This window comes from Crassostrea angulata, chromosome 7 (assembly GCF_025612915.1).
Source record: "Crassostrea angulata isolate pt1a10 chromosome 7, ASM2561291v2, whole genome shotgun sequence".
NCBI lineage: Eukaryota > Metazoa > Mollusca > Bivalvia > Ostreida > Ostreidae > Magallana > Magallana angulata.
The window spans coordinates 33,330,323-33,341,153 of record NC_069117.1 but is presented as its reverse complement, the minus strand read 5'-3'; the positions used below and the strand labels follow the sequence as shown (position 1 = coordinate 33,341,153).

The 10,831-nt window shown below is 33.5% G+C and overlaps 1 protein-coding gene across 1 annotated transcript; it reads left to right on the top strand.

The window, feature by feature from the left end:
* Positions 1-1,178: 1,178 nt before the first annotated feature.
* On the top strand, positions 1,179-9,907 carry LOC128156931 (uncharacterized). The gene is made up of 5 exons (XM_052819267.1): positions 1,179-1,335; positions 4,522-4,620; positions 6,688-6,747; positions 8,921-8,986; positions 9,371-9,907. The coding sequence occupies exons 1-5, from the start codon at positions 1,312-1,314 to the stop codon at positions 9,431-9,433; spliced, it is 312 nt and encodes a 103-aa protein (XP_052675227.1). The 5' UTR covers positions 1,179-1,311; the 3' UTR covers positions 9,434-9,907.
* Positions 9,908-10,831: the final 924 nt, after the last annotated feature.

The window sequence follows — 10,831 nt, the reverse complement described above, 5'->3', positions numbered from 1 at the left end:
ATGAAACTATCACAAAAACTACGAGTCAATATATACAGATATAGTTGTAAGGATGACCTATCCTTAAGCATGCAACACAAATAATTCACAAATTATTGAAAAGGGATGAGGCTTGATGATATGTGGGTTACAACCCGGGGCTCTATCCGAGGCACAGGTCTCAGCCTCGAGACCTGCGAGATCTGTCCTGATAAGGCTCTATGCCTATATCACAAGTACAGGGCTGTATCTCTGCAGCCGACACAAGCTGCAGCCAGGTACACTCAGTTAATAAAATACGAGTAAATATTAACGCGCTATTTAAAGATTAACCCAATACGAACACTGTGCAGTCGTATTAACGTACCTACTCCTTTGACAGCCGAACACAGAGTCAGTTTTTCTCTCGAGTGTGCTCTTCTATATAGTAGTGTCATCCGGACTATCCTCGCACATTACCATTAGCATCAAAGATAACACCCGTATGATATAAAAATTATCTGAACCTCAAACCCGATCATTTGTTACAAAACTTTGACGTTATCTTTATTTCAAAAAATAGTCTGTCCAAAGATATCTTTAGCGCACATTTTCATAAATTATTCGATATTTATAAATACCTCTTGATTCAGACGATGTTCATTCAATAGTATAAAAAAATCCAAAGATTTCCCTTTTGTAACGCCCCCTCTGGCTAGTCAGATTTCAATAAACGGCTAAAAATAGAAAGTCTACGGGGCTTTTGCATTGCATCAGCCATTTTTAAGCCCTTATGATAACGTTCAAAAACTGTGCGAGGTATTCCGACTGACTTCCGAATGGAGAAAAGATGTCAATATTACCCATTTTGAATCTCCGTAGGAAATCGGTTTTTGTTCCTGTGAATTTTTACAAGGGAAAAAAATTATCTTGGAAATTATCCTTTTCACCGATTTCAATTGCACTTCTTTTACAGGTATGTGTATTTTTATAAAAAAAAAAGAATCGTACAAATGCGTAGCATAAATACCTCGGGACAGACAACAGAAAAAATATTGGTTTTATTTTAATAACCCCCCCCCAAAAAAAAAAAAAGAAATAAAAATTCTATAATAAGTTTGTTTGAACGTTTATTTAACAATTAAATGAAGGAAAATGCACTCGTTTGAAGAGCAGAGCCAATCCCTTTCAAGTACTTTCGGTACCTTGATTGTTTCCGTTTTACTGGTGCTCCGGATATGAAGGGACTAGTCAAGCATATAGCGAGGCGCGCACAGAGGCACTCATTGCTAGGATAATCATATAACGTTTTGCAATACCTCTGTTGTATATTTTACATAGACAGGCGTCAAAATGGTGAAACAGGTAGATTCAAAGGTAAGGCGATATTTATTTTACTGTTATTATAAGCACGATGTTGTGAAGTTGAAATTATTCCAGAGCACTTGCCATGCCATGATGATACTGATAGGCTCGTCCCGCGGTCCCGGTGGGTTACCGCACATGCACCTGAATTTTTATCAATTAGTCGCTCAAAAAGCCAAATATAAAAAAAATTCTACTTTCTCTATGTATTTATATGTAGAGGATGTCGAATTTTTTTTTATATTTGACTTATTGAGCGACTGATTGCTCAATAAAAATTCAGGTACCTGTGGTTACATAATGATAAACATTGAGCAGTTGAGTTGAAGGCAAACATAGAAACCAAGGATTCTATTTTTTTAAAAAGTCAAATTTACAAATATAAACATTTTCCGATTGCTAATATATTTTGAATATGTTTTGTATTATCAATGTTATGTCGTGTGTATTTGAGTTTGATGAATGCTTAGTATCACGATACCCCCACCCCTAGAATGTTCTATTGTCAAAATGAGGGATGTCCTATAGATAGATTTAACGATAGAATTCGTCTCATATAACCGCTTGGTAGGAAATTAAAAAATTATATCGCGCTGTATCTCGCCTAAATTTTCATATGATTGGTCTCAAATACCTACAATGTTGCTCTTTTATAATCCCATTTTACCACATTAACTGTTTTTGCAACGAAATCACTGACACTTTTAACATCACGTTTGAAAATTCGCTGTTTGTGGTTTTCATGTTATTTATAAAATCTGAGACATTCAAAGTGCGATTTCTTACAAAATTGAAGTTGTATGTATTAACAAAAAGCCTTGGTATATGGATATTATGTGCATGTTCATAAAGGTTTGTAATGTATAAAAATGTGTTTTTCCCCTGCAGATTATTTTTAACAGACTTATAAAATTACCGGGAAGCAGATTTGCTTCGTGGCTGATACATTGCAAGTATATGGGATAAATTCTTACTGTGACCAGAGCATAGCCTGGTCACTGTAAGATTATTCTTTCTACCCCACCCCACCTTCTCCACCCTTAGTGGCAAAACTAGAACTAGGCCTATAGAAGATCAGCGAACCGCTTGGTTAGAGTCTCTGTGTCTATGTTTTGTTATGGGAAGTCATATTACAAGGGCATTATGTTAGATTTGTGAATTTTTAGAGGAAATTATATAAACGTTATTATTCATTATGATCAAGAAGATGAGGAAGGTATCATTAATTTGATGTTAATATCTAAAGTGGAAACTTTCGAAACAGCATTCCAGGTTTCTATTTTCATCTCTTTTTGTTAATTCTCTTTTCAAATACATGTATAGTGTGTATGTCACTAAATCTTTTTCACTCTAGTTGCCAACATTTTCATAAAAAATGAAAGCAAAACCAGTGGTTTTCCTACAAGTAATATCCTTTTTCGTAATTTGATGTTAATATCTAAAGTGGAAACTTTCGAAACAGCATTCCAGGTTTCTATTTTCATCTCTTTTTGTTAATTCTCTTTTCAAATACATGTATAGTGTGCATGTCACTAAATCTTTTTCACTCTAGTTGCCAACATTTTCATAAAAAATGAAAGCGAAACCAGTGGTTTTCCTACAAGTAATATCCTTTTTCGTTATTCTTAAATACATAATTACACACTTTATATATACCAGAGTATGCTCGATATAGTGACATCATGCATAAATTGATACCACTGTACACATGGACTACTATAGGAGGACGAGTCATCAGCTTGTGTCTAATGTAGCTGTTAAAGCATGAAACAGTTTTAACAAAATTAAATGTATGAGTTACATTTTTGCTTTTGGGATGTTTTTTGAAGAGATTATTAATTATGTAGAACATACTGCCAAAACTTTTAAGACACCACCACCAGGAAACTTTGGAAGTGGCCACCTAAGCTCTTATTCCAGTTTGCCCCCTATCCCCCCCCCCACTCAGAATAGGCTATGCAAACATAATAGTAACGAAATTCATCCATAGTTTAATTCCTAATTAAACACGAGGAATTAATTTCCACGTAAAATCGTGGATTTTAAAATCTCGCTTTTATTTTTCAGACAGTTTCAAACTATAGGAAATAATAACAAAAAAATTGGTGATTGCGATATTATGTTCTTGCGATTTGATACAAAACCGTGGAATCGCGGAATTAAGTACTCACGTAAAATAAGGAATTTACAGTATTATAACTCATTATATCTCGTTTTCAAACAACTTTGTAAGAAGACTCTTTATACATTTTAATCTGACATGATATATGTGTTGCTTATTAAAAAACAAAAATTGGAAACAAAGTAAAAAAATTTAATTGTAAATACATCATTTTGTTTGTATTAAAGTCATTATCGCTGTTATTGTTGTGTAGGTTAACACCAGTTGTGTTGGTTTCACTCAACCAAAAATATTTGATTACCATATTTTGGCAAATATTATATGATGTGTACTTTTTTCTAGAATATTTCTTTTTAAGAAAGGGATGCATATGATACACCACAATGGATTTTTATTTTTTAGCAGGTTTTTCTTCCAGGTGAAGCACAGGCTATCATACTGAAATAACCTTTTTTTTTAAATGTACACTTCTTCTGTTTGTTTAACGCAATATTTTAACTGGATGTGTAATATTTCTTAAAGTGTTTAATTGCAGAAAAATGATGTGCTTATAATCTGTTAATAGATAAATAATTAGTCAATCATTATTAATGGCAATTGAAAATTAGCTTGAGCTGTTTATTCATTTGTCATTAAGCCCTGTCACTTATCATCGCAGACATTTGGGGCTTTGGGGCAATGAAATTATCAAAACCTGTATACCCTTGTTGTCTGTGATGGGTAACAATATTGAGCAGTTCAAAGATTACTATGAAGTAGATCTATAAATTCACATGATAAAAAAAAAACACTTGAAATGTTATGACAGAATTGGGATATATTGCGATCAAATGGCCGCTGAGTAAAGTGTTAATAATATGATGGGTCAGGATTTGACTGGTCGCTGGTCGTGCAACACGAATGGCTGCTTATTCCAGGACAAATATGTAAGAAAAATTGTCAGGGGGTGGGGATTGGTGGAAATAAAACTGGCAGCTGGTCAGGAGTGGCTGTTGATTTCGTATGGCCGCTAAGACCGTTTTGACCATATTGTTATTTCATAGAGTACATCTTGTAGTTGTTCCTTTTTTTTACAGGCTGAATTTGACAGCACCATCAAGGATAACAAGATGGTTGTAGTCGACTTCTTTGCTACTTGGTGTGGACCCTGCAAAATGATTGCTCCAAAGATTGAGGTAAAGCTTTTAAGAGTGGAAGAAATTGTATCTGTTTACATGTAGACCTGCCAACCTCGTTCAATAGAGAAAAACTTATTAGCCAGAGGTCCAGGGGCAACAAACCCTAAGCAGAAGAGAACACTTCAAAAAACAAACATAATCGCTGGTCTCTAATACAGTAGATTATATCTAGATCATGCACTAATTTTGAATTAAAATGATATGTGTATTAATGCACCTTGCCAGATATGGTGCATATTATGTATTTTTAGCAGCAACTCGATGTACATTTTGCACACATTTATTCCCAAATTGTAAACTAAGTATGAAAAGCATGACAGGATTTTGACAGAATTATTTTACCCATGGAAGAAGTTGCAAGGGGTTTAACTGTCCATCAGTCAGTCAGTCCTTTTTTTTGTCAGTGCAACTCCTATCAAACACCTGCACAGAATTTCGAGAAACATTTATGTAGATCTTAATTCATCTTCGCTAGCCAAGGGTTTACGATCCACTCTGCTCCTGGATCGTAAACCCTTGGCTAGCGAAGATGATCTTAATTGGACAATGTGTAGATCTGCATATTACTAAGAAATTTTGATCTCATTAAAATTTTGGGAATTTCAGCCCTTTTAAACTTAGAATTATGGCCATATATCAAATATAGTAATGAACAAATTGTCAGTAAAATTTCTCTTCAGGCCATACCAATTTGTAAGATTGTTTGTCTGATTCAACGCTTCTATTTTTGAACAAATTAAAAATTTAATGTACAAGAGGTATAACAATGGATGTGATCTTATGCTGCAAGTGGAGGAGACGTTTGAAGTGCTTTTGGTTTCAACTGTCTATACTCTGTCCCGAGTTTTTGCTTCCACCACTTTTTGCTTGATATTTCAATAATAGTAAATACCTTTGTGCTCAAACTACGTTCATCCACGATATATGAAAAATGTCCAGATTATCTGTTTTGAAATGCCCCCTCTACCGCTTCAGGTTTCAATACACATCCAAAAATTGAAAGTCTACGGAGATTTTGCATCGCATCAGCCATTAATAAGCCCCAATGATAATGTTACAAAATATCGCGATGTATTCCGAGTGTATTCCAAATGAAAAAAAGATGTAAACATTTCCCATTACAAATCTCCGTAAGAAAATTGTTTTTTGTTCTTGTGAAATTGTATGAGTGAAAAGGGATAATTGTTCACTGAAGATATCTTGGATATATTCCCTTTCATTGATTTCAATTGTATTTCTTTCACAGTTATGTGTATTTTTATTTAAAATCATCAAAAATTGATGGAAGCAATAACTTGGGACAGACTATAGAGAACATCAACTGCATATGAAAATTCAGAACCCGTTTTGTGAATGTTGATGATGTTTGTTTGATCACAATTTAAAAAAAAACAAAAGACCACTCATAGCGATGCAGTTGAGTTATCAAGACAGGGCATGTCCCTAGCTTTAACAACTGAGCTATAATGATATAATTGATATTCTGAAAAAATTTTTATGTGTCTAAAAAAAAAGTAATTCTTGATAAAGTGACATACCTTTAGCTGTTGTACTGAATTTCATAAAACTTTTTATGTATTTAGCATGCAATGTGTAGATGTGCTAATTACCAAGAAGTTCCAATTCCACTTTTTTCTTAAATTTAGAAATTTGTTTTATTTGCAGAAAGTTTTGATTTGATGATTTATCTTAAGTCATGTCCCTTAATTACTAATTTTTTAGTGTGTATTTAATGCATACGCAGTCATTCATTATGTGTTGCAATGTCAAGCAATAAGAGAGCATGGGGTTTGTGAGCTTGCTCACTTTTTCTTTCCTTTTATTGTTAAAAAATTATAAAAAATACATTTATATCATATAGGTTAACAGGTCTATTCATTTAAAGCCAGTCTAACAGGTATTTGAGTTACAATTCAAACTCTTAATATGTTTTGCATATGCCTGTTATGCCATTTTAAAAAGCTTTGAAGTAATTCAATATTTTTTTCAAGCATGTAAAGTGTGATACATATTAAACAATATATGGTCTACCTAGCGTGTACAAGCTATCTTTTAATATTTCAGGAAATGGAAAAGGAATATTCTGGTGTTGTTTTCATCAAGGTGGATGTAGATGAAAATGAGGTAAGTACTTAATTTGGGTAGCTGCAGCTCTTCAGCTCCATGTCTGAAAAAATTTGGAAGGACAACCTGGGAGCTACAGTTCCACTCATTGAAATCAAAGTACTGAAAGTACTATCAGACTAAGGCATCATTTTGGAGGAAATTAAAATAATGACAATATATGTTTTTTTTATTTAAGGAATAACAGCGCGCTTACCGCTTATCATGTTAGAATATTTGCGAAGCAGTTTAGAATTATTGCACGAGGATATTTTTTAGGTTGACATCAGAGTTAGGTTAATAATATTAAAATAATTAGTGTTGTTCTCTTATTTTAACCATATAAGCTTGTTATATTACTACTTAAAGGTGTTTATTTTTTACAAAAAAGGAAGGAGGAAATTATTTTGCATCACAAAACAACATGGGAAACTGTACATGTTATTAAATGCATACAACTCGAATTACTCTTGTGTAATTAGATTAATTAACTATCATTATATTTCCTGTGTATAGTGACTTGCAAATTCACAATCCAGATATTATCTTATTATGATCATTGAGAGAGAGAGAGAGATTTCTGTTGAGAAAAAAGAAGTATACGAATTAAACTTAAAAAAAACGGTATTGTTTAGGCGTAATTTTACGTACATTCATTTGAAATATACTAATATTATATATTCATAAATTTAGTATCCACAAAAAAATACAGTACATTGTGATTGAATCCAGCATGCAGTTTCAGTCAGAGTCCGAGTGTTACCCTGTTAATTATAACCAAATCAACACGCGAGGTGCACCACGTGTTCCTTCCGAAATAAGGGGAACAAGTTTCGTTCTAATAGTTTTCATTTCAAGTAAGGAGAAAAGAAGTATGTCTAACAATAAAGTATTCTACACTGTTTGTGATGTTTGATTTCAAGTAAAGAGAAAGGAAGCATGCCTAACAATGTAGTATTCTACATTGTTATACTTTCATGTTAAATACTGAAATCTGATTGGTTAAGACGCAGTTAATAATATTTACTATTACCCTCAGCGTTAGCAACGCACTTGGCAACGGGTAACATTAAAAAATGTTACATGCGCGAAAATTATGCGCGTACGGTTCGCTGTAGAATTCACGCTATTCCTATATAAAAGCAGTAAAATTTTCTTAAAAATTTTAAAAAAGACATTCAGTATAACAAAATAAATAGTGCCTGTTTGGGAGGATAACAGTTGAAATTGACACCCCTCGAAAACCATTGTCAACCTCCGCTTCGCGTCGGTTGACAATGGTTTTCTCGGGGTGTCAATTTCAACTGTTACCCTCCCAAACAGGCACTATTTATATACTGTGTGTGATGTTTGATTTCAAGAAAAGAGAAAGGAAGTATGCCTAACAATGTAGTATTCTACACGGTTTGTGATGTTTGATTTAAAAATTGATATACCTTGTTTTTAAAGTTTAATTCATATACTTCTTTTTTCTCAACAGAAATCTCTCTCTCTCTCTCTCTCTCTGGTTAAGACAATGGACACAATAAACACATGAACTTAATTTTGCAGTGGGGAGGTGCAGTGGAAAAGAAAGATACGTCCCCGCGGGAGATTAATTGATAATACGCGAATGAAAAAGCACACCATGTTTATTCATTGAATCTCATAATTATTTAATATTTCGTCCACCGCTAGATGGTGCTTAGGGAATGCTCATTATTTGACATCACGGGCAAGACAATCACAATATATACGGAAGCTGTTATGCCTGCGTTATACAGCCTCCGTCTAAAAATGGTGTATTTATTGCGCAGAAAAACATGCGCTAGTAGTTATGGACTGATTACATGTAAAAAATGGTGACTCTCAATCTCGATGTAAATTTAACATTCTTAATCTTATGAGGTTGGTAGCATGTTTCAAAGAAAGTTTGAGGCAAGTGAAGAGACAAATTAATTATTCATAATTTACAATATTAGCAATGATGATCTTGGTTTTGTTGTAATTAAGAAATCATGGTAAAAAAGATGGAAGATGCAACAATTTTACCTGAATATGATATGCATCCCAAATTTTAAAAGGATTTCTGCCGCAGAAAGTGTTTACTGAACACTAAACATGAATCTTTTGAAGACATACATGCATCCTACTGCTTCTTGGGCTGCCGGGCATATACAAATTTCCTACTGTATTATTGTGTTCTACTTTATAGGAAACTGCTGCGGCTTGTGAAATTTCAGCCATGCCAACATTCCATATTTACAAGGATGGAGCAAAGGTTTGTACTGTGCTGAATTTGAAGGCTCTAAACTATAGAGCATACTTGAGTGTATGTACTGTTGCAAATAAATGGCGCCAAAATCTGTACTTTTTATACTGGTACAATCTAAACACTTTTGTTAGGCCATGTTCATTGTTTTTATTTTTTAAAAAGTCTGATGGCTAGGTGTCTTGGTTTTCAGGGTTGCCACATCGTGATACGTAAAAATTGGGTGTGAATTTATTTTTACATCACACCCACTCCCCACCCACCCCTTCTCCAGAATATCAACTTATTTATGTATTTAAGATGTAAAATGAGAAGTTGGTCTATAATGGTTCCAGTATATTTGTCAAGTGTAATTGTTTTCAAAGAACTTCAATCATTTTTTCTCTTTTTCAGGTCGGGGAAGTTGTTGGAGCAAATGAAAAGGCAATTCGGGACGAGATTCAAAAAAATCAATAATCTAACTTAGAATTTACATGTTAATAATTGTAGACTAACATTAAGTAATGTCTCTCCCTTTATGTGTTTAATCAAATATCTGCTGCCTCTGCCATTTACTAGTAGACTGTGATAATTGGAAATTCAGGTAGACCAATCTTGACTTTAGAAATATGTGTAAGTGGGTTGTACCAGTTTCAAAATTGATTACCATTATGGTTACGTTCTGTGTAAAATGAATCATGAAATGAAAAAAAAAAAAACTATGTCCTAGAATTAATGTCAATGAGGCAAAGTTGTTGTATTTTATAAACAGCTCTGAGTTTTATCAAACTCAAAAAAATTGTCTGAATTAGAATTTTGAGAAAAAAATTGTTCAAGAAATATCTTTAGAATGGTGATGGTTGTTGTAATCAAATTTGCTTCCACTATACAGTATTGCACTTTGTGGCCTTTTTTATTCTGATATGCATTAAAACTCTGGACAATCACAAATCAATTTCTTTTATCTGTGATTAATTTTAAAAGAAAAAGGGTTGTCGAGTCCATGAAGAGTACACAATATTAAACTTTAACCCCACAACGAAGATTCAATTAAAAGTGGGTGAAATTAAAAAAAACATCAGGGATAGAAATATATACATGTTTTAAGGTTTCACAAAATCACTGGGAGTGCCAGAAATGGCTAATGTGCAGAGGTTAAAAAATTCACAACACATTAGGATATAAGAGTATGGGAACGTAACTCCTCATCACTATCAAACAGAATCACATTTGACAAACTTTTCAGAGAAATAAAATACCTAGCTTAACCTCAAAGCCATTAATAGCCACGTAGCCAGTGTCCTTTCTAATATAATTTATTTTAACAAATAAAATGTACAACATAAAATAGTCATGTTGTATATTTTATTTCTTAAAATAAATCGTATTAGAAAGGACCCAAGGCACAAACTGAGGCACATGCTTTTGAAATTAAAGATAGTGAAACTGTGGATCATCTTAGGGCCCCAGTGATGCAGGAAGTCCTGTATTATGATATTCAATTAAGGATTATTATATATATTGAAGAATTTTTAGCTCACTTGAGCTGAAGGCTCAAGTGAGCTTTCACCTGAGCAAAAAGCTTAGTGAGCTTTTCTAATCACATTTTGCTGTCGTCAGTCTGTCTATCCATCTAAACTTTTCACATTTTTAACATCTTCTCCAGAACCGCTGGGCCAATTTCAACCAAACTTGGCACAAAGCACCCTTAGGCAAAGGGAATTCAAAATTGTGAAAATTAAGGACCACACCGTTTTACAAGGGGGAGAAAATTAGAAATTATTGAAAATTATTTTTGTGAACCATTTGGCCAGGAAAGTTGAAACCCCCAATGGGGGGGGGGGGGATTTTACATAGGAATATTTAGAAAAACAG

What these genes read in the sequence shown, in the direction of transcription:
- LOC128156931 (XM_052819267.1), top strand. Translation starts at nt 1,312, where the DNA reads ATGGTGAAACAGGTAGATTCAAAG. An exon ending in TGAAACAGGTAGATTCAAAG is followed by an intron (nt 1,336 to 4,521) that starts GTAAGGCGATAT and finishes TTTTTTTTACAG; the next exon opens with GCTGAATTTGACAGCACCAT. An exon ending in TGGATGTAGATGAAAATGAG is followed by an intron (nt 6,748 to 8,920) that starts GTAAGTACTTAA and finishes TCTACTTTATAG; the next exon opens with GAAACTGCTGCGGCTTGTGA.